Source organism: Pygocentrus nattereri, chromosome 8, assembly GCF_015220715.1.
Source record: "Pygocentrus nattereri isolate fPygNat1 chromosome 8, fPygNat1.pri, whole genome shotgun sequence".
Classification (NCBI taxonomy): domain Eukaryota; kingdom Metazoa; phylum Chordata; class Actinopteri; order Characiformes; family Serrasalmidae; genus Pygocentrus; species Pygocentrus nattereri.
Window position 1 is genome coordinate 40,974,259 of NC_051218.1, and position 24,941 is coordinate 40,999,199.

At 41.1% G+C, this 24,941-nt stretch overlaps 1 protein-coding gene across 2 annotated transcripts in view; it reads right to left on the reverse strand.

The window, feature by feature from the left end:
- aff2 (AF4/FMR2 family, member 2) overlaps window positions 1–24,941 on the reverse strand; it is a 321,218-nt gene that overhangs the window by 223,436 nt on the left and 72,841 nt on the right. For both annotated transcript variants that reach the window (XM_017692144.2, XM_017692143.2), the window contains 2 exons: window positions 23,856–23,976; window positions 5,712–6,530 (listed from right to left, as the gene is read on the reverse strand). In XM_017692144.2, the coding sequence (XP_017547633.1) occupies window positions 5,712–6,530; window positions 23,856–23,976 (940 nt within the window). The remainder of the gene's footprint in view (window positions 1–5,711; window positions 6,531–23,855; window positions 23,977–24,941) is intronic.

The following is a 24,941-nucleotide window of genomic DNA, read 5'->3' on the forward strand; positions in this document are numbered from 1 at the left end:
ATTCAGGGTAATTAATTTTTCTAAATCTTTATAACCATGTTCATAATGCCTTATGAATGTGGTCATAGATGCTAACAAAGTAACATTCATAGAAAGTGTCATCATGAATCTTTCAGCTACAATCTCTCCTTTTTCGAAAAAAGGGCAAAGCTCCTAAATACTAAATACAGAAGTGAATACCAACCTAAAGACTGAATATCCTATCATTCAGTTCTGCTGTAAACAAAGCCAAACACAGACAAACAAACAAACTTTGTTTGCATTTTTCTCTTAGGGAGCAGCCAAATGTGCCAAAATGTTCATATTTTCCCGTAATGGGGGTGCGTGTTTAGCTCCATGTACACATACACACGCATTCTTTGCCTCCTCTCTCTCCCACATAAACACAGGCACTCTCTCTCTCCCCACCTACCTTTATGTTATTCAGTCTTACACTAGCCATGTTTAATTTTTCTCTTTTTTTAGTGTTTGTATATCACTCTCTCACGTCCTCTCACTCACTCTCTCTCTCCTTCTCACTCACTCTGTTCACTGAGGCAGTGACTCATCTATCAGAGGGAGGGGAAAAGGGGTAGAAAGAGAGAGAAGGGGGGGGAAGCAAGCCCAGCTGTGGCTCACCCTGCGGGGGGTCTTCTCCCTCCTTCTCTGCCCGCCGCTCTCTCTCCAACAACAACATCCATCTCTATTTCCCTGCGAGCTGACCGCTCCGAGGCCGCTCTAAGAGCAATTAAAATTCCCCAGCTTTCCATTCTTGCCACATGCTTAACTGTACGGCGCGAGTGCGCCATATGCTCCAGGATGGGATTTTAGTGCAGTTTTTCGAGCCCAATAGCCTTCAACTTCACGAAGGAACAAAGAGAGCGAACAGCTGGCTGCCTCTCCATGGCTGGATGGCGGCGAGTCAACCTGTTCAATCATATGCCGCGTTTGTTTACCTCAGCTCGTCTCCTTATTTGGTTTACTCATTGCGAACCGAACGCATACAGGCCTTTAGGTGTGAAACTTTAGAGCAGGTGGAAATTTTTCCTTCTCTGCAGAAAAGATGCAGAGAACACAGCTGCTCCTAACAGCTTCTTAGTCGACCAAACGGCCTGATTATTAACTGAAACTCAACACGTTAGTCCATGTCCCTTCACAAAAAGACTTAATAAATAAAAGTATGTGAGAATATTAAACTACAAAACTAATCTGCACCTCGTAAAAAAAGCTTTTACTTTGCTGTGCCTGTTGCTAAAAACATTTTAGATGCTAAGTACCTCATGGAACTGGTGTGTAACTCAAACACTCACATGCTCACTCATCCACTTTTAGCAGGTTCAAGACCCACCACAAGGAGGTGCTATTAGCACTTAAGTAACTGTAGGTGTAAATTTATATACAGGAACACCTTTACATTTTTAGCATGGCAACATGCTTACATTTAAGTGGTACATCATGAAATTTGATGTAAAATGTCACATTCATTAATGCATCTTTATAAATTGTGGCCAGGCTGAATATTTTTCTGATTTTTTTTTCTTTTTGTGCTGCATCCACATGTTTTTCAGTAGCGAACACATTTCATAACTGATGTACAGTACTGTGTGAAAGTCAAGTCAAACCCAAGACACATTTTCAAAATCTATTATGTGTGTAGTTTGTATTTATTTGTTTCTTGGATGTTAGTGTGTTTGTGTGTTTGTTGACCCATTTCCAAGCCTCTCCTCGAGGAAGCCCAGTATTATATGTAGTTAAAAAGCAGGTCCTGGTTTGAATCAGTGCTTCAGTAAATTGCGCTCATGATGTAATTGATGATATTAATGAGTCTCTGTGGCGGCCGTGAAGGTGTCAAGGAAAAATATGGACCCAAGAAATTCTTGTTGCTTTTTATTGTTTTCATGTTCATTTGAATTATGAATATGACTTTATTCTAATGTATATTGCGATAAACTCACCAATTAGGTAAATTATTTAAAAATTTGCTTAGATGCCTAAAACTTTGACACAGTACTGTACATCTGTAGTTTCAACTATAATTTACTTGGAAATTAGTGAATAATATAGTGCTTAGGCAAAAAAGATAATACTCTCAGCAACAAGTCTAATGTAATAAAGTAAGAAAGCAAGAAAGAAAGGTAAAAAGGAAGGAAGGAAAAGAGAAATACTAAACTCAGTTGCATTAAATTTAAAGGATGGAGGAGTGAAAAGGATATTAAGAGTTAAAAGCTTTAAAAAGGCTGAACGGGAGAACAGAGTGTGGCAGAAGTTCAGCCAATCAGCTTCAAGCATATTCTGACATCATCAGCTTAGACGGCTGTAATCAAACCGTAACAAGAATCCACCACCTAAATCTACGGGACAATGATTTTAATCTAAAACATTTTAAATTAAAGTATAAACATTATCACAATGAAAACTGGACAGCAAACACCTGAAATTATCTACAAAACAGAGTTTAAATGGAGTCTGTTTGTAAAACAGCTTCAGTTGTATTGTGTGTTAGAAGATAAGAAGTAAAACAGAATAACAGATAAACAGTATAAGAATATAAAAGAATAATACATGTACTTGCAATTGGTAAAATAAATGAAATTCGACTGACAATCTTAGTTAATCAAGAGCATTTTTACTGCCTATTTAACAACACTTTAAAAAATAAGGCTCCTAAATGGTTCTCTGGGTGGGACATACAGTTCCAAAAAAAATGAAGACCCTTATTAGTCCCACAGTGGGTAAAATTCACCTCCGCAGTCTAACCCATCTGTGCAGTGAAACACCACATTCACACTAGTAAAGACACACTAGGGGGCAGTGAGTGGTGGGCACTGCTATCCACAGTGTCCGGAGCAGTTGGGGGTTAGGTGCCTTGCTCAAGGGCACCTCAGTCATGTGCTGCCAGCTCAGGGGATCAAACTAGTGACCTTCTGGTCGCAAGGCTGGTTCCCAAACATCCAGCCCACAACTGCCCCACAATGTCACTGTTATAGAACCAGTGTGGGGAGCTTTTTTTAAACTTTAACAAGGGGAAACTGCGGTTAAGTGAACCAACAACGGTTCCTCGATGGCATCCCAAGAACCTTTTTTGGTGCCTTTGTTTCAATAGCGTGGGCGACTTAAAGGGGGCAGCCCTCGCACGGTGGTAGTCCTGTCTAAAGCTGAGGGAAATGATGAGTACAAGATGCCGTGCAAAGTCTTAAGTGGAAACGTTCGCGGGTGTCCGCTCGACGTGGCTTTATGAGCTCGGGTGATGTGATAATTACAACTCTATTACACACCCCCAGCCTGTTATCTTTCACCTCCTCCCTCCTGCTGTCCGAAGCTTTCATCCTGCTTTCCCCCTGTCCTTAAGGACCATCCGGGGCTATCAAATGAGCTCGTTTTTCTCTGCAGGGCGCCGCCGGATCAGATGTTTCTATTGGCAGCGGCGTAAAGGAAAGAGGGGGGCTACACGGCACAGCTTGTAAAAAGCTTTCCGCGCGGCTCAGGTATCACGCCCCGAGCCCAGGTCAGCACGACTCCGCTCTCCGAGCAGTCAGTTGCGCAGATGAGCCGGCGATAAAGCTTCCCGCTGCAGCAGGGTTAATGCAGAACGTATGCTGGGGCTTTCTCCACTATGGGAAAAAAACCTTCCAGAAAATGTAGATGTGTTTACTTCTTGAGGATGTGGAAAGAGCTGGGCTTACTGTATTATGGGGAAAAGGTGCTTCGCGAGATTGGAGATGACGGTTGCATGTAAAAGAGTTCCTGTGTTACTGAGAGAAGTTACAGGCCTAAAGTCACAGTCAGCAGCTCCACAACTGCAAATTGAAAGCAGTGATACCACGTTTGCCTCTGAAAGCAACATACAACAATAGGAAAGATAAAAAAGCAGATTTTCTAACTCATACTGACATCGCCTGCAAACAGTGGAGCCAAATAAGGTGTAATAAGGTTTAATAAGGAAGAATTCATTGCATGTAATTCATTATTCAATTATGTAATAAACTAAAAACGAATCACTGTTGGGACAACACCCCCACCCCACCCCCCCAAAAAAAGTACAGTAGAAGCCAAAAAAAAAACATTTGTATAATTTAACGTAAGAAAATGGAACTAAAATTCATGTCAAAAAATCATTTAGCACCACTATTGTTGGTCTATTCATCACCATTCACTCATTAAATCTGACAAAAATTTAAAACAACAAAAATGGAGATAAAGTTTTGTCCCAACTGCATTTTCATTTATGTACAGTACTGTCTAAATATCTAATTATATCAGCAATATCACAGGAATCACTCCAGATTTCTAAGGCTTAACTATCTAAAAGCCGTTACAGTCTAATGTCCCATATATCTAATGCAATCAATTTCAAAATTTCAGAATTATGTGTCTACAAGGCTCATATTGCAGCCTACTCAAAACTTTAACTACCGACATTTAGATGGAATCATGTTTATCGCGGGTTCAGTCTAATTGGATCATGTTTAACAGGCAGCATACGCCCACTGACAGTTAAACACTGGGTAAACTAAACAGTTTAGGAAAACAACTCTGCTGTGTAAAAAAAAAGATAAACCCATGCAATCATAAATGTCCATCAGTACTGAGGTTCATTTCTTCCTTACATGCATTATGACAATCCTATCTATGCCAGTACAAACTGTGGGTTGCAACCTGATCACATAATAAATGTGAGATAAATCAGAGACGTCAGAATTTCCATCCGCTCACAGCTATTAAGAAGGATCGCTTAATGTCTCGTGAACCCAGTGGCTGAGTTTGAACAATAGGAAGTTGACAGGCTGGCCTGCTTACTGAATGGTAAACTGTGAATGCCTAAGGTTGTTTAGCTGATTATTAATGAACTACTCCATTATGTCAACCCCTCACTCTGCCAGGCTTCAATGTAAAACAGACTTAGCCAGAGGAAAACCAACAGAGCCAAACCTATCTGCCAACCCCCGCCCCATCAAACTATCAGCATCCATACAGGAGTAAATAAGTGTATGGGTGAGTTTCTGTGATAATAATAAAAAACGAAAAATCATTAACTTCTTGTGGCCAGTGTCAATACCAGTAACTAATGTAAATGTACCTTTTTGCATTTTTTAATTGAACACTATAATCTATGTATGAAGAGCATAAACTCTAAACATGCTAATTGATTCCTCAGGACTCATTGATCACTGCAATAATGAAATTTCACTAATAATATCTAATAATATTAGTGGTTGAACATTTTTGCTGCTAAAAACACACACACACACACACACACACACACACACACACACAAATGGCTCCCCATTGCCTCTTTAGCTCAGAATCATCCGAGAGTGACCACACGTTTCACTGCATGCACAAGCAAAGTTATGAAGTTAACAAGCAGAGTTACTGGCTGTGATTACAGTCTATAATTCCAAAAACTGATGACATTTATAGAGGTATAAATCTTCTGAACGATTGGATTCAGTTGCAATTCTTTAGATAAAGATTCAATAACATTACAACCATCTCAATCTCAGTGGTCAAATCGATTGGATTTGTTTGGGTTGATATATAAGTCTTTTTAAAGATAATTTCAAAATGTTTGAAAAAAGTCTGAAAATTTTACCTTGGCCAAAACAAAAGAAGATCTGCTGAATATTACAAACAGTTCTATTCTGGAACATAGATTGATGTGTCAATGCATAATATATTGGCTGCTGACACATCACGCATCTCTAATTAGGAACAAGCAAATTACTACTCACCTCCCCTGACTGAGGCAGCGTCAGCTTGGGAAGTTTGCCCTTGCTCCCCGTTGTGTTGCCTTTGCCGTCTAGCAGGCCTCCGAAGGATGCTCCGCTGTAGCCATCACCCATCTCCAGAGGGGGCTTGAGCTCAGGAGAGTCGTTGGGGACCTGGTCCTGGCCATCCATGGGCCGTACGTAGGCTGTGGGCTTTTGCTGTACTGCACTGCTGGGCTTGCAATGCAGGCCCTGGGGGAAGGTGGGAGTGGAGAGGCCGCCGGGGAGCAGCGAGGTGGAGGCCACGGGCGAGCCAGAGGCGTGGATGCTCAGATCCTGCTCAGTGGGGGACTTGCTGTGCCCTAGCTCGGTGGGTGCTGGCACTTTGGCCGTCTGCCCGTGTCTCCTGCTGGAATGGGACGAGGTGGAGGCTGTGCTGGGGCTGGAGTCACCTTGCTCCTGCTCATGGGCTGAGTGCTTGGCCCCTCGACTGGCTGCCTGACCTGTCTGGGAAGCGTGAGACCCTCTGGACCAGTCTGATGCACGGGACTTTTTGCCACCCTGGTGCCCGTGGAGGATGTTGGGGCCAGCAAGGGTGGTAGTGGTGGGCGGAGGGGGCATGGAGGTGGTATGACTCCCAGGCTGGGATGGGGCCCTACCTCGCTGGGCTTCAGAGAAGAAGCTGGGTTGGTCCGTCTTCTCCACCGGGGTTTGTGGCACCGAGTTCTTAGGGATGCCCACGAGGTGGCTCTGGTTGGAATGGCTGGTCAAGAGCTCCTTCATCTCGTCATAGTTGCCCAACGTGTTCTGGACGCGGTTGGCCAGGGCGTCGCCTTTGTTTGTCTGTAATGACAGAGGAGACAGCATAAGATGTCATATTCCTCTGACTACTCATTACTATCAGCCTAACCACTGCCTGTTTTAAACCGTGGTCTAGTTCACTTCTCAGTACACTGCCAGGGCAACTCATGTCCTAGTCTACAACAGTAACATTCCCAACCTTTAGATTTTCAGAGAGTGAGCTACCAGCACTGTATGTAGGCACATGTGTGTGCATGCTGTTTGAAAAAGTGAAAGAATGAAAGAGAAAATGTGAGCAAGTACTCATGTGTGGGCGAATGACAAGAGGAAAATGTTCATAAACACTCACTGCATGGGTGCAGAGTTCAGACTAGATTCATTCTTTTGAGAGCATATAATGAATGATCAGGTTCTAGATGATAGAGAAAATAACATACTACACTTACAGACCTAAATTATGGTCCTTAATTCAATTAATGCAAGAGCACTTCTGATTGTGTGGTACAGCCTCCTTTATAAAATCAAAGCACATTATCAAAGTACATTAAGACAGCAGGAAGGGTGAAGACTCTGAATTGCTCTGAAATTGTGCGGCCTACAGGTGTGTAATCCCAGGTGTAATCTCTGAAATCTGACATCTGAGGCAACTATCTTTCACTTTAAACAGATGGGTGATTCTGGCTCAGCTAGGGGGACCAATAACACGGAATATAAACCTGGCTCAAATTTTAAAAGGACAGCAATAAGAAATTAGGGATAGTAATCGGGGATTATTACTCATGGTTACTATATATTGCCATATAGTGTGACTCTGCTGTCATATAGTGTGACCCTACTGTCATATAGTGTGACCCCACTGTCATATAGTGTGACCCTACTGTCATATAGTGTGACCCTACTGTCATATAGTGTGACCCCACTGTCATATAGTGTGACCCTACTGTCATATAGTGTGTTGTCATAGAGTGCGACTTCACTCAAAACATGCTGGTTTTGAAACGAAATCGTAAGATTAGTCTAGCAAAATTAGACTTGGACACAAAATCAAAAAGCAAATGTTTAATCCCTTAAAATCCCAGGTTTGTTCCATTCTGAGGCTTTTTATTCAGTAACTACATGGACTTCACTGCAAACCGGTTGAGCTATTCTTAGGTTATAGAAGTGTGTAGTAAAACTTTGGGGCTTGCTGGTGGGCCCCTGCCATTTAAGGGTTTAATTGGAGTAAGCTTGAAGTATGGTACTGATCTGAGTGAGCTGAAATATGATCATATTCATACGCAGCCATGTTGGAACCTTACAGGCATAATTTACAGTTCCCCAGAAGTGTCTGCTTTCTTTTATTCAGCTTCTGTTGGTTCCACAAGTCCCTTGTTATAATAATTGTTTTCTTTTTTAGCTGTGCGGCGCATGATTAGCTAATACAGATACTCTCTAAAGAGAACCATGCAAATGCACCCCCCACTGACTATTTCCATAATAAGCAACATTCTACTTAATGCTCAAGCCCTTTTGCTATTGTGTTCGTTTTCGGCTGCATTTATGTCTTCGCTTTTATTCGAGCGATTCCAAGTACCTGTGCAATAACAATCCAATTCAGCCCGGCACGCATAACATCAATTACGCCAGGCCGCAACACCACTGCTTTTTGGAGAGCGTATGAGTAAATGTACTTGAAGAACAAACGAGCTGGTGGCACGTGTGTGTGTGTGTGTGGGCGCGCATATGTGTGTGTGTGTCTGTTGCCCTCTGCTTACAATACAATTAAAGGGTCTGTTATTCCAGAGCAGCGAAAAGTATCGAGATAAATCTATTAGCTTTTGCCATTCATTTCGCATGTAATTGCCACATTAATAATGCCGCCACTACCTCTGAAATGCAAATGCGGCTGCAGCGGCTTCCGACAAACATAACGAGTCGATAAACAAATAATGGTAAATGATCCGGGAGCAGAACCGAGTGTGCAGGGCCATTATTGCAGGGAGGGAATTATCTGCTGGGCAGTTAACATCTGACCCCGCACACACAAAGGAGGACGCCAAGACCAGATCCACTCGACTTAGCCCCTTGCTTAACCTCTGAACCAGCAAAGCCGCACACTTAATGTGGGTCATAAAGACATAACTACAGAGTAGCCGTCGTTCTGAGATTTATTGTAATTAGAGTAACTATAAAGGCTTTTATAGTGGGCATGAAAATGTGATAATGGGCGATAATGAACAGTAACAAATTCTCCACAGGATTTTACTTACTTGGTAAAAATAAATATGAAAATTGCACTTTTGTTAAAGATAACACTATAATGTGTGAGGTTAAATACTAACTAAATGATTCTTAATTTGTTTTGGCTTGAACTGGATATTCTTACAAATATCCTCCTTTAGCCTGACATCCTTTCATGGATGTTTCACCAGGTTTGAGCACAGAATCAGATTAAGAGTTTTATTAGCCAAGTACACCACCACTCAGACCTTTGGTCATACACACTTATTTTCCACATTTTAAAATAGTAGTGAAGACATCAGAACTATGAAAAATCTTATATATTAGATTATTTTTAGAAAGAAGATTGCCTTGATATAGCTTTAAAAACTCTTGCCATTTTCTCAAGCAGCTTCATAAGGAGCCACCTGGGATTCCAGCACAACTGAAGAAGAAACACATATGCTGAGACTTTGCCGTTGCTGTATACCATATGTTTTAATTTTAAAAAGTATATGTAAGGTACTGTATAAAAGTCAAAGACCACACTTCTTTAACTTCTAGTAAAAATAAACATTTCTGCAGAGATGTTATATAAGATAAGTCCATTTATATAAGTCCATTTGCATCAGGAAGAGGAAACTCTACAGAAAATAGGTGTAAAAAATAAGAGTTTACAAAGCTGGGGTTCAAAAATTATTAAAAGAAATACTGAAAAAACGGTCTCCTAACAAGCACCTGCGAGACCTGGTAGACCACCAAAACTGTCCCCATCAGATAAACTGTATTAGATTTCATCTTTGAGAAAGAGGAGAAAAATCAAGCTTCACTTTTGGTTCACACCTGAAAAAAAAGCCTCCACTGTGAGAAGACAACTCAGTGCTATGGGTCTGAAAGGATATGTAGCTGCCAAGAAGCCTCACTGAGAAAAAGAACATTTGCAAACCAAACAAAAGCTTCTCAGCAACAGACTGACAACCCCAGAGTCCAGACCTCCATATGAAAAATGTGTTTGGGATTACTTGGATCATTAGGGCAAGAAAACGTAACCAATTTCCAAGACTGAACTTTGGAGGTGTGGAAAAACATCCCTGCAGATTTCTTTAAAAAACTGTAAGAACGGTAAGAAAGACAAAGTGTGGATGCCCTAAATGGTGAAAAACGTGATAGTATATTTAGTTGTTGAGGTTTCGTGTAATTGTGCCCTAAAAGAATGGTTTCTGTCTTTTTTCTGACCTTGGAAAAAGCAACAGAACTCCTGTTAAATGAACGGTGGTCTTGGACTTTTGCACAGTATTGCACTTATTTATTTTGATTATAGTTGTTTTTAAAAGAATTTTGTACATAATCATCAACTTTTAAATTTAAGCACAGGTCTTTAGTTCAAAAGGTTTTGACTGTTATATGTAAAATGCATATTCAGTCACTTGTGTCCCAACTTTTGGAATACGCAAGGAACTTGTTCTACATGATCATGTATTTTGGCTGTGCAGGTTAGATCATTTTCCCAAAGCTTTGTCTAAGCTGAACATCAATAAACATGTTTCTAGTTCCGCTAAACTGACTAAATCCCATACTTTTGCCTAAGGTGACTCCTGGCATACAGTCCCAATGTAGCATACGAACCAGCATAACCTCAGTGTTCCTCTGATAGCTATCTCTGTACCGGTGCAGCCATGGACGTGGTGGCCCGCATGAAAACAGGAGCGCATGCACTCCTCCCCCTGCAACCACCATGCATTTGTTAGCCTCCTCACGCCACGACTGACGTAACATAACCCGCCTCAGGCGCTTCTCAGAGCTTGGACGGGTACCCGGGTCACTGTGGCTCTGGTCCAGTACTTTCAGAGCAAGCGACTCCGAGGAAAGGGGGGAAGTCTCGGATGTAGCGAGGGTGAAAAAAAAAAAAAAGTGAGTGCTGGGGTGAAGTTCCCAGACACTAGGGCTTGAGAGACGCGAGAGAAAGCCCATCTGGAGAGCACACAAAAGCCTCTTGTGTGAACTCCAACCAGGGGCAGGAGAAATGTTGGAGCTGGGCCAAGCCCACGTTTCTGCTGGCCAACTCCAGCTAGAGCAAGGTGAGAGCTGCAGAAAGGCTTGTGCTTGAAGCATTAATTGCTGACACATTACCCTGAAGGTAAAAAAAAAGCCCCTTGCAAATAGATAATCGTATTCTTAATAGTGGGGGTAAATTTCTTTGAGCATTAGAGAGGGCAAACAGACACTCCGAAATAACATCTCTTCCTCCAGGTCTTCCACTGTACCTTATAGAATTGATCAGACTCATCTAAAAGTATAATAAGGTTATCTGAAAGATATGATTTTTCCTGATTGAAGAGGATTTCCTCTTTTTTTAAAGCTACAATAGAAGTCATTACTGTGACACAAATCAATTTAGTGTAAAAATGCACAATACTGCTATATGTATACAACATAGAACACCGATAACATGATAGAGCAGTTTCTAAATGCTATTTTACAGCTTTATTTAATTATTTTATTAAGTCTAAGCAGCTCCGGAAGAGGAACTAGGAATTACGGTTTTGTATTTTGCATTACTATGATACTCAGCAACTGTTGGTCATCAAAAGGGCCTTAGGTTAGATTATTCTTTAAAAAAACATGTCTGTATAAGACATATACAAATGTGAAGAAGCATCACATAATCTAATTAATCAATTAATCCTTTAAGGCTATTTCTGTCATTCAATGTTATTTTCAACTGATAATGTGACTTCCAAGTTCTGCTGTTGCATCTATATGTGAATAATCTAAAGACCTGCATTTAATTTGTCTCACAAACTACCAATCTGAACAAGAAAACACAAACAGGCAACATAAGATGCTTGTAAAATTATATCGATAAAACAAAAGTATATTGATCTGATTGGCTCTTTGAATGAGCTCAAATATTCATCCTCAAACCAATCACAGTGCGTCTAACCATAGGCATGTTTTAAACAGTAATAGGAAATGTTAGTACACAAAAGCTCCGATTCAAGCTAATCCACTGCGGTGAACGTGAACATGCATGCACTGTAGCTCATCTGCTGGAAGACTTAAACAAGCTAAAAGGGGCCAAGTTCATAAATGGACTGAAGGCAAGATGATCGATTTCATAGGATTGACCGCATGTCATAAACCATTTGTATGTGGTTACAAAAGAGAGTGAACTGTAATTTTGTATTTACTCTTCTCAGCACATCTGATTCAACTCAAGTAACTCCAGGGGAACCCTAGGTTTTGGATGGGAACCACTGCGGTATGACAGCACAAAGCACAATCAACTGTGGAACATCTTGCACGTCGAGGTATAACTGAGAGCCCATCACTTAAATCATTCGACACCTTCAGCACAGTCTCCTCTGCAAAATGAAGAGGCTCCTTGGCTGTCCGTGCTTCCAGTCTGGTGGAGATTGCCCACTTTAACACACTTAAGTGCTCAGATCTTTGCCAGTTCCTTCAAACACTCCACCAAGTCCAGTCAGGATCCTGAGATGACTCTTCAAAACTACTTAAAGCCATCATGAAATAAGGTATTAGCGCAGGGAGCAGGCGAGGGCGGATTGCGTCTCCGTGGCCGTTTTGCAATGCAAATGCGAAGCGTGTTCAGAAGCAAAATGACCCATGAAGAAGGAATCGGCTGGCCTCTCGTCTTCGCTGACAAAACACACTGTGTGGGTGCGTGTGCATGTGCGCACTTGTATCCGACTGTTTGTTTGTTTAGGCGGCACAGCGAGTGCGTAAAAGCATTTTAATGGGGACGTTATTGAAGAGAATCAGTGTGTTCCAGTACTGAGGGATGTGCCGGGTTAGGGCGCTTGGGTGCTACCACTCTGTACGGCCTAACAGCCTCTCAATGGCTCTCTTTGTTTTCTCTCTCAACTGCCACTCCATTCCAGCGCTCATCAGAGCATTCACGCTCCTGCCTCTTTCACGGGGGCCTGTGCGAATAATTGGTCAAAAACAAATTGCAGAAATGAAAGACTGGCATTTTTGAACTATGAACTGTCTATATTTATTTATTATTTTTTGCATTGACATAAATGTCGAGTGATCCAACCTGTACAAGATTAAACGAGAGTTAAGGATCTCTCCAGTGCTTGTCCCGAACTGAAATATCTAGCCTGCGAAATTCCGCTTTCTAAATTGTGTTTCTGTGAAAGACGTCATTTCATAAGATGAGCTTTATGACTAAAGATTGAAACATCGGTTTTCACAGTTATTTCACGTCCTACTCCGCTGCTGCAGTTGAGCAATGCGCTGATGCACGGTACTTCATATTCGCTTTTAAAGTCAAAATCACTTTCTGGCTATGAGACCAGCTTGTTGCTGCAGAATCTATGCGTATGGCAATATCCTGAGCTCAGCCTGCTAGGAGAATGATGGATAACAGTGTGAGCGTGCATGAGTGTGTGTGAAGCATTCAGCCTGCCTCTCCTTGACAAGACATTGGCAGTGTTTACAAAAGGGCCTTGTGTTGGTCTGCCACAGGCTCTTGGGGTTTTTGCCCTCAGGCCCAAAGACCAACAACTGAAATGGTAATGAAGGTGCCAATACCCCAAGATCTCCATCAGAGAGGAATGAAACCTCACACTATTTCAATAGTGAAGCTCGCATAGCAAACATTCTTTGCTGAAGGAACAGAACTGTTGGAAAAAGGTGTCTTGGCGACGGTTCAATACTTCTGCCTTTGGACGCCCGTCTCCGGATCACATGGGGAGAGGAACAGAAAGCAGCAGTGGCCTACACAGCCATTAATGCTTCCAGATGAGGGATCGATGCCGGCTCAAATGAGCAAACTCCAAGCACACATCATCGCAAATCAATAGAGAGCTGGTTACAGCCAGGCAGACGAAGAAAGGATATGCATGTGTTGTGAAATGCCTGTAAGGTAATCAAGAATTTCCTTTAATGGGTCTGTGTTCTGAAAGAACGGCATTATTCTCAGATGACTACAGTTCTTTTTTCCCATACTTACACCTTGTCCTAACAGCAAGCAAGCTTTCAAATGTCCTATCGCACTGCATCAAAAAGCTTTCAGAATGTCTTCTTTGGAAATGCCAAGACTGTTTATGTTTTGACTTGACGCTCAAACTGTGGAGGTATAAGTTAATGGCTTGAGACTTCAAAAGCAAAATGGGTACCTAAGTGTACGTCAATATTAATCCTCTTATTACATCAGAACATTTTAGTTACGTATTTTACAACTGTTTAACGATGTAAATACAACAGCAGCATACAACAGTAAGGGTGGGCGACACGGCAAAAATGTAACATCACAATATCTCAAGATATTTTCACGACAGATGGAATTAATCATGAGGTTTGATATGTTGGAACAGATGAAAAACAACCAGTTGTGCCCCTCGAAAAAATCATAACTATGAATATTTTTATTCATATTCCTTTACATACTGCACTGCACTAAATCCAAGTAAATAGGACTATTTATGTTGTCTTTGTAATGAAACGTGGAGTTCATCAATGTTTTTTAAGTACTGATGATATACATGATATGCTCACAAAAAAAAAAAAAAATCAGCAAATGTAAATTCATGTAAATATTTCAAAGATTCTACTGTTGAGTCAGATTGTTATGCTGATAATATTATTTGTAAAAAAAAATGTTTGGTTTAAATTAGAGAAAAATACAAAACTGAAGCATATGAATTCCAGGGTCCCCAACAACAGAGTGGCTTGTCATTCAACGTAATTAATTCCATTATTTGTGACCACAGATGGCACTGTCGCGCTCACAGAACCCTTTCTGCTCCCGTTGTTTTGCTGTGTTCTACCTATCAAGCAAGATGTTGTGTTTAAATGTTACGTACAGCTGGCACAGCCTGTAGTGGAGAGGTTTGTGGGTGTTGTATCCCCTCTTCATACTTAGCATGAAAAGCCATTACAAAAGGATCGTCTAATGTTCCTCATAGAAACTGGAAAACTGTTCCATGCCACTGACTGTTGATCCGCTGCCACACAAACTGTTTGAACGTGTCTGCACTGACCAGCACTGGTGACACAAGAACTATTAAATATTTTGGGTTTTTTTTTTTTTCGGTTTTTTGGCTTTTGGTCAACCTAAAATGTTGCTTTTGGCCATTTTCAGTGCTTGAAACTTCAGTGCGCTCTTAAAACATGCCATTTCAATTCATTGTAAAATGTCACATTCTCATAAAATTTAAAATAAAAATGGAAAGATTCATACAGCCTGTGCAAACTGTGTCAACTTCCCCAACAAGCACAGACATCGCTGCTGTACTGCAATGGGAACATTGTGGCTTTGTTGTTGTCACTCGTGTCAGGGTCTGTGGCCTGATGGTCTAATATGTGTTATTATAAGTGGTGTACAATACAGATAGAGATCCTTGAGAATCAGAGAAGAAAATGTATGAATTTTTAATGAACAATGAAACTCGTTTATAATGTCAAGTCTACATTTACTATCGGCAGTTGATCCCTGTGATTATACATTGTCATGTATTATACATTAAATGGACACTTCACAACCTCCAATATCTCTGTAATTTGGAATAAATAGCAGTCAATAGCACACCTGTTGATAGAGCGTGACAGCCATAACAGCAGTCACTATAAAGTGTGGCTAAATCTGGACTTGTCTCTCAAACACGCCTTCACAGCTCTCCAGAGACCAAATGTTGGACTGAATAAATTAAACTCAACCCACTGACTTGCTTCAGTTATTCTCAGCTACACACACACATGCATAAAACATAAACCAGGGTGACGAAAAAGCTCCAGAATATGTGAGAAGACAGACAAAAACAAGGCATTGTATGGGAATGAATAGGCAGACTTCTGCTCATTTACTCTGTGGCTCTTGACTCAGCAAGTCGCTTGTGGTGGAGGCTAATTTGGGAATATTTGCCTTCAGGGTGAAAACGGGGGAAAAAAAAATTACACACAGTCTCTTAGTGACTGGAGTGGAAGAGAAGTGTTGGACTGACTCCAGAGCGCTGACCTTGGCTGGTTGAGAGGCCTTTTTTTTATCCTCTGCTGGCCAAAGAGTGCGTCCACCAGGGCGGCAAGGCAGTGGAGGAACGTGGGCGAGGATGGGAACGTGGACCCCTGGAGCCAACTCTGTCCGAGGTGGAGGGGCATTAGCTTGGGGCACGGCAGCTTTGAAGGTGCCAGGCGGTCCGGCAACCAGTAAATTAGTCCCAAATAACGTTAACGGCACAGTTCCATTAAACAGGATTTAGAGGGATTAGCTAATAGCAGCCTTAGATGAGTGGAGAGTGGTGGGGGGTTGATAGGGGGGTGTTGGTTGGCGAGGGAATAAGTAAGAAGTGCGCACTTCCTGCTGTCCTATAACAGGAGTCTCTCGGTGACACTATTAACGCCCAATTTAGAGAAATCCAGACAGAAGCTGTTAAACACTCAGGATGAGTCACTTTTCCGTAGAAATCATTCATGTGAGAATGGCTCGTATTTGAACAGCACATATTTTCGGTTCCCATTTTGGGATCATTGCAGGATTTACATGGTGCCTTTTTTCCCCCCTCGCAGATCTTTCAAATGCCGTTACCTCTTCAGCGCTAAGACGCTAACACAAAGCCCAAGTCTGGCGCCGTCGTCACATTGCTACGGCTCAGCAAAGCTCTTTCCTCTCCAAATCCCTCTCACTTTTGACAGGACGTGGCACAGCCCACTGAATGGTGAGGGGTTCAAAGCTGAGCGTGTGGCTCAGAATGGGTGACGCAAGTCCACAGCTGCTCGGTGGAATGCTAGCGCAGCACATTCCTGTAGGACAGCGTGAGCAAGGGCAGGGACAATAGCGTACAACTCACTCAGAACGCACCAAGCCCCTGCTTCAGCTTTCACTGACAGAACTTTGAATACTGGCTGGTGGTACAGTGGCCTCAGATAGTATTTGGACACACCTGGTAACAACTTAACCATCTATACATTTTTAATAAAGTTCTTTTGGGTATTTAACAAAATGCCGTTTGCTTCAGAGAAAAACACTTCTAGCACAACATCCATCTGATGGTAGAACCTGAGAGGAGAACACCTGCAGAAGAATTTCAAACAGACTGCACTACAGCTAATGCAATATATAGAGTTGGAAACATCAAAATCTGGGGCCTGTTTTTCTTACAGTGGTGTCCGTGAGCTTGTATTGACTGATAGGATCATGAACTGAAAAAAAATGTCTAAAGGCTTTTTAGATGCAGAACTCATTTCAGAAATTTCTGAAATGATAACAATCTGCCTGCTTTTGTGAGAATCTTTGCCAAAAAAGAAAATTACAGTCTTAGAACAGGCTCTTTAATATAAATGCCATTTGGTTTGACATTTTGTTTCCTAACACAACAAACTTTTCCAATTTCTCAATACTTTTTGGGTCCACTGTAGGGATTCTTTCGCTGAAACGAGAAAAATTCTTTTTATTTTGCTGTGAAATGCTGGAAAAACAACAGTGATAAACTGCTAGCCCTTCAGAAAACTGAAATGTGTACTTTGGGCAAATGTGGTTCGGCCATAATCTAGAACTACGTTTATTTTTTATATTTTAAAGCTCTAAGACAGGTAAAACAAAGAGTTCAAATGTTTAACTGCACTCAATCATGCTTAACATTACATTGATGCTGATGCTGCATTTGCACCAAAGCTGGCACTCAAACACAGCACTGATATCAGCAAACGAGAAAAGGGATGTACATGGATACTCGGTTAAATGTTCAAGGTGTCAGAATACTGACATCCCTATTCATGTATTCTTTACATTTCATCGTGGGATACAATCCAATATAAACAGTCCAGCAATCATGATAGTTTTACTCTATGTGCAACAGCACTAAGCTGAGTAATAGAACCCGGCCCTCTGCACACTGCTAGACTTTTTGTGCAACACCAGCGCTGTCACCTAAAAAGTTAAGCCTACAGTCATATATTGCTTTTCCACTTCCTTTTATTAGCATTATTTTCCTTCTCTGTGGTTAATTGTGAATCCGTTCATGAACACTCAGTTACCCAAATTAGTCGGAATGCACACTCCTAATAGAGAATTCTGAAACCATGAAGCAATTTCTGATGGATATGTGAGCTACAGAGTGATACTTGCAAGCATTAAAAGAAACAAACATGTTTTTATTAGATTTATAAGATTTACAGACACCTATTAAGTCGCTTGGTCAGATAGATCAAACATTGATATCGGAAGGTAAACAGTGGTCTCAGTGCATCTCTAATAATGCTTAAATTCAAACTCTAAATAAAAGCTTCCGATACTACTTTCCGCTCGATATGAATGGTGACCCAATTTTAGCAGTGGTAAGCACATGTATGGGGTCCGGGTTGTTTTTAAGTGGAACGCTGTGATGGTGGGACAAATAATTCCAGAAGCTAAGAGGAAGAGCCTGCACCCAGATGAAGATAAATGATGTGTGGGGCTGATGAGACAGAGTAAAAATAAAGAGCGAGAGAGAGAGAGAGCGAGAGGGAGAAAAGAAAGTAACTAGAAATGAGGGGGAGAGTGCGTCTTGTCTTGGGAGGACTGTAATTAGTCTTCAAAGAGAGAGCACCGCTGCATCGCTCTGCAACGGCCACTCCGTGGGAAGCAGCAGTTTCAGGCCATCTTTCTTTGAAAGCCATGCTTCAAAGTTGCAGTTTACAGACTCACTGTGGTGTCTGAGCGCAGTTTATGACCGAATTAGCTTTGCAAGTGAACCAAAAGTGATGTTCCCCTTGGTGCAAGAACACAGCTTAATCACAAACCTCGTTTCATGTCTCTATCTATTACACTTGATCCTTTGACAGAGACTGAGAATATACATGGAGACATATGTTTGGAAGTGTTCATCCTGTCTCCTAAATCTTTGGTGAGCCATGTGTGCTCCATATGTGAGATGCTTTGCAATCATCTGTGAAAGTAGCATGCGATATGGTTTACATGCAACGCTACCAGAATCAGTCAGCTTAAATGAAATGTTAAGCGATGCCAAAGTGTGAATTGGATGCTTTTTGTCAATTTCTTGACAGCGTATGATCAAACGAGCAAAGTGTTGTCATAACCTGTCACAAAACAGCATAAATCGCTTAACGTGACAAGATCGCAGAAGCATAACGGGCAAAACAATCAAGGAAAGAGTAACTGGAGGAACTTAAAGTGGCACATCTTTGGCTGATGACCCGAAATGTGATGCCACTTCTGGCTGAGAGATAGTTCTTGAGCCATTGACTGCCCGGGGAACAGAGAGAAGTCGAGGCCCTCCCGGAAAGCTGAAGCATTGATCCTGCTTCACAGCCCCTGAGCGACACCAGACCTCCATATCGACGGTGCTTTGACTACCCCTTCACATGCGTTCTCTGGAAAGATTGCTCTTGTCACCTGTTAACTGCTGGCTGAGGACACAGATCAAAGAACAGAGGGATGGGAGGGAAAGAGAGGAGCTGGCGGCCCCTGGAGATCCTCACAACTGCCTCGCTGAATTCAGCCTTCGCAGCGTGCATGACCATAACATGAAAATATTTTCCTGATTGCAGTTTAAGCAGCTAAAAGTTTGGATAATTTACAATATCCACTGATATTGTATTAAAATTGGTTATTTTAGTTAATTTTGCATGCCAGTAGTTTCAGTTGTACAGGGTTTTACTGATTATCATTTGTCAACTAAGAACAGAAAGTTTGTTTTTGGAGTTACAACCTGTTATTACAAGTTAGGTTTGGACAGATTTTACATGTTTTATTTTAACCATGAAGCATTTTGTGCTCAAATTTACAAGTTAAGCCTGTATTGCAATGACAGACGTGATATCACTTCAACAGCCTGCAAGATAGGCACACAAATGAGACTAAATTAAATGCTCAAAAGTGAATTCTTTGTCACGTCAGAGATTCTTTAAAATAAAGAAAAGCCACTAATTAGCACTGCTTTGTCAGTGGGAACTTTACAGATTCCGATACATACATAGGAGCACAACATCAGCCAATATAACCGGCCTTTTGATCTATTGTTTGGTCCCTAGTCAGATTTGAACATCTCACTTTGTGTTCTGTGAAACACGTTTTTAAAAACATGAATGCTAATAATATTAATTGCCAATATTTAAATCTAATCCAATGTCCTAGACCAGTGGTTCCCAACCCAGTATTCAGGGCCCCCCAGACAGTCAACATCTTTGCGCCAGTTAAACTCACACAGTCATGAAGGAAAAATATGGACTGTCTTGGGGGCTCTAAGGACCAAGTTTGGAAGCACTGGCCTAGGCACTGTAGCCATTGGTGTTGGGTGGTATTGGTCTTCTATGTGTCTTGCCTTCAATACTGAGTCTCTGAGACAAAGTCTCTATACCTAATTATTTCTGCTGTGAGGAGCCCAGTGCTTATGTCATATTGCAATGACCAGACACAGAAACCTGAACCATAAATGTTGAAACCAGCTCAACGAAATATTAAACTGCACCCCACCTCAGACCCCCTATTGCAACTCAATGGAATCAACAATCTTAACCAACACAAAATGTTGAACATGGCCTCTTTACACCTACTGTACATATCAAACCTCTACCACAGGAAAGAAACTCACACACACACACACACACACACTTTCTGAGTCACTCATCCTCCTGGGTTGCAGGGGGAGCTGGAGCCTGTCCTGGCAGTCACTGGGCAGAAGGCAGGAAAACTAATCGACTCTAGAAGACTAATACATGCTAAAAATTGATTTTGGAATTGATCGTTATTGGGGCAACAATACGCTAATTTTCTGAGTATATTGTGGATCATCAATTCACTGGCTGTGTTCACATGCAAAGATTACTGCCGGTCCGACTGAATACAATCGGATTACAGATTCAGACTGAGGTGTTTATATGCTCACTCTACTCAACTGTCTGATTGAAATCTTTGTTTACATGCCCACTACAAGTAATCCGATGCAGAATGACATGTGTGGAGCAGCGCTTAGAGTAAACGTTACCATGACAGCGAACATCAGGTCCAGTCAGAGTGAGGTGAGTTTCCCGTTGATGCGCTTGTGTTTTTAATTGCTTTAAACTGACGTCAGACTCTGAAAAACGTCCTTCACATGCACTTATAAAGGAAGCGGTGAGAGGAAGACGTGTTCTGAGACCCATAAGCTGGACGTCTGTACCACTGCCGACTTTTAAAGATCAGAGCATAAACTTCGTCTCCTCTGCAGACCAGTTTCTGCTCCGTCATGTTGAACGTTATAAGCCTCTCTCTATGATGCGAGGCGCATGCGCAGAACATACTTACACGTTCCGATTAGAATGCAATTTGATTCAGGCGTTTATACGGATATTATTCTTCTATTTAACAGATTATTTAGAGGTTTACCCACCTCGTTTAATCGGATAGAAATTGTATTCCGATTGAGATGTTTACATGGACGTATTCTATTCCAATTAACCTATTAGTCAGATTATTAGGCTGCATGTAAACGTGGCTACTGACCAACTGCAGGGTTCATTATAAGAATAAACAGAGTAAGTCATGTTATATTGTGTTTAGTATTTAGTCATTTTTCTGTTTGTTTTTTTTTTACATAATTTGAATTTTACAGAATTTTACATAATTTGAAAATGCCTGTTGCTCTTTATAAATTGTGTAAATTTCATGATGGATGGACCAAAATAAATGACCCAAAATGACTTGGAAAAAGTCTGGTTCCTTCCTTTGACTGATATTAACAGTAGTTTTTTTTTTTTCTTTTCCTGTCAAGTTATCATTTTAGAGATATGAGCTTTTCTTCTGACAACATCGATATGAATTTTTGAATAAAAAAAAATTAATTGTTTTTAAATGTGTCACTGTTAGTGCCCTGTCTCTCTCTTTTTTTAAATATTGCAAAATGTGTCATGCAACATGAAAAAGTCTCCATGTATCACCTGCCCCTTCCACTGGTACACAATAAAGCCACAGTCACACTATACAAGCTGCCAAAAATGGTACGATTAAAAATGGGCCACTGGCTGCCAGAGGTCATTGTCTGTTACCATTCTAAATCAAACGTGAATAAAAACTATCATACAAAAAGATTAGTTAGGCATCCAGACACTACAATGATTTTTTTCTCTGTTCATGACAAGATTTTTCCTGAAAGTGCTCCTCTGACAAAATAACACAGACGAAGGTCTACTACTGGATGGGCCTCTGGTAGCCATTTCTCCTAATGACTGTTTCTCGACTCACTCGCTATCAACACAGCAGGTTCAGGTGTAAGCCTGGTGCCAATCCAAAGAAAACCACTCATTACCCCTACTCAAGGCCACTTGGTAAATTTAGGACGTAGCGATGAACACGCTTGTGTCTTTGAATAAAACAGTGCACACGCGGTCTTGTCAATGGTATATGGATTATTACATTACGAGTGGATGTACAGGAGGTGTTTCTGCCTGGAACTGGAAACAAGCCTAGGAACTGTTGATGCGTTTGCCAAACTCTGTGACACGTCACGATCTTCATAGCTTCTGCATGTTCAGCCACAGTTGCAGACATATGGTGGGATGTTACATTAAAAAATAAATAAACAAGCAAACAAAGAAGCAGTCATATGAAGCTGCACTGTAATCTCAAGACACAGAAATGGTGGAATTTTATTCAATGTAATACTCACTAAAAGCTGTTTCTTCCTTCGTTTTTTACTGGGCAAACATTGTGATACATGCAGATAATACTGTAATACATGAAAAAGTATGCATATATATATATATATATATATATATATATATATATATATATATATAAATGATATATGCATAGATATATATATATATATACACACACACACACACACACACACACACACACACACAGTACTGCACAGAAGTCAGAAACCACCCATCATTTATTTAATTAGCAGTCAAAAGTACAAGGTACAAGCTATTTTTCATCAGCATAAAAAAGCAAGAAACATCAAGTATCATAGTTTTCTGAAATTTAATCGAAGCAGTGCTCCTTTACTCTGTGGAAAAATGATGAATGGTCCAACAGAAATACTCCTGTAATAAAATTGCTTTAGATTGACTTATATAAAAAGTAAAGTTTTGCCCTCTTGTGTAAAGTTACTACTTCTTTCTTTGGACAGCGGCAATAGATTTAACAGAAAATTCAAATTAGAAGCATCGACAACTAAACATAATATAAACTTTTACAGTGTGTATATATACATGTATATACCATATCACTGCTGTTGGGACAAAAACCTTTACTTTAACTTTATAGGACAAGAAAGAAGCTTCTTAACTTACAACAGAAGTATATGGATACATCATTTTTTCTATGTACTTCAGGGTCATTTCTGGTGGTATTTTCAGAGATATCATAAAAGGCAACTGACCTTCTCAAATTATGTAAATAAATTTTAAAAATGACAAAAATGGATATATGAGGTTTTGTATATTGCTACTGATGGAAGAAAACCAGAAAATCTTTTTTTTTTATGTTTTTCAGTGTCTGGAATAATTTGAAAATGCCTCTTGCTCTTTATATTGTGTGTAAATTTCAGGATGAATGGACCAAAGGAAACAGTCCAAAATGACTTGGAAAAAAGTCTGGTTCCATTGACTTACATTAAAAGTAAGGAAGGTTTGTCGTTCTCTGGTAAAGTTACCACTTTGGAGATACAAGGTTTTCTTCTGACAACATATATATATATATATATATATATATATATATATATATATATATATATATATATATATATATATATATATATATTCTCCTGAACAGTTTTTGGAGCTACTGCAAGTTAATACTGAACATCACAGGGGCCTCAGACTTGCAAGAACCCTGCACTGAAAAAATGCCTCTTTGAGTTTATTTCATATTCTTCACATAATTCATATACTTGACTGAAATATGTACACTGGCTCCAATTATATGAAATGTATTTCAGCCACATAATTACTGTTGTTAGTTTCACTTTTTTTGCAACAACTGTGTGGAAATAATGTGCTTTATTAAAGTGCCAATTCAAAGCAACACTTTTATCCGTGCGCGATGGTGTGAATACTGGAAAGAGTCAAACAGTGAAGGTGGTGAGATAAATAAAGTGCCACGTTGCGTCCTTCCACTTTCTTATATTAAACAAGTCGGGAGCCCGTTGCCGGGGTGATGCCCCCTGTGTGTGATGAGAAAGTGCAAACTGTGACTGGGCCCCTGGGCTGAGGTCTTACCTTGTACGGCTCCCCAAACAGATTAAAGCCGGTCGAGAACAAATCTTCATCCTGCTGCACTTCCTGTGTGCGTCGCTCCCACTCCTTCTTCTTCAGCGCTGATCGGTCCTGTTCGTAATGACTGCCGGGAGACAGAGAGGGAGAGAGGGAGAGGGAGAGAGATGGAAAGAGAAAGAGAGAGAGAGAGAGAGAAGACGGTAAGTATGATTTGAGTTGGCATGCGAGAAATCAACAGCGAAAAGCCCCTGCCTTTAAAAGATGCAAGGGAAGCCCTTATCTGTCTAATAGGACCGAGCTTGACGCTAAGCAGACAGGGAGGAGATAAAGTAACTGGATTGGCGTGCGGATGCTTTGCAGGAATAGAGAGAGGAGGCTGCCAGGAAGAGGCCGCGGCGTCTTAAAACGTAGCGAGAGGCACGTCGGGCCTAAGGGAGAGTTCGTTCAGATTTAAAAAGGCCCTCGCGAGGCGATCAGCGCGGGGACTCTTACAGGAAATCCAAGCTTGTTTTAACCAGTGGCAGGTGACGTTAGCGTGCAACGTTTACGGGAAAAGCAGCGAGTCTGATAAATGATCAAACAGCTCAAACGACTCTAACGGTCTCTCAGCGGGCAAATCTGGCAGCCTCATAACACTAAGCAAATAATTTCGTTCCCTTGGTAAACTATATTCCTCTCTTCTGCTCACCTGGAGCAGAGTGCTAGGTGACAGAAAACATGTGTGCTGCACTAAACCGGCCATATGACAAATACACGGTTTGGGCTGACGTGTGGGAGAGCTGACTGAGCTCGGTTTAGGCCCCCAGGGCGATGACGGTGTCTCAGGCCCCTCATTAGCATAATGGCCTACATTCCTGCAGCAGAGCAATACAGCGGCCCCAGATTAAAACAGGCCTCCCCTTGGGACCTGTTAGCTTTAGCATTAGCATCCATCCCTGCAGGCGCTTGGCTGTGTTGTGAGGGATTTTGAACTTGGATGTCCTGTCGTTGTCGTCCACCAACATATTGCATGTTTATTTTCTTAATGGCAGTTTAAGAGTAAGTTCTAAAGCCAGGATTATTTCCTGAGAGATGTTTTCCTGTCATTAA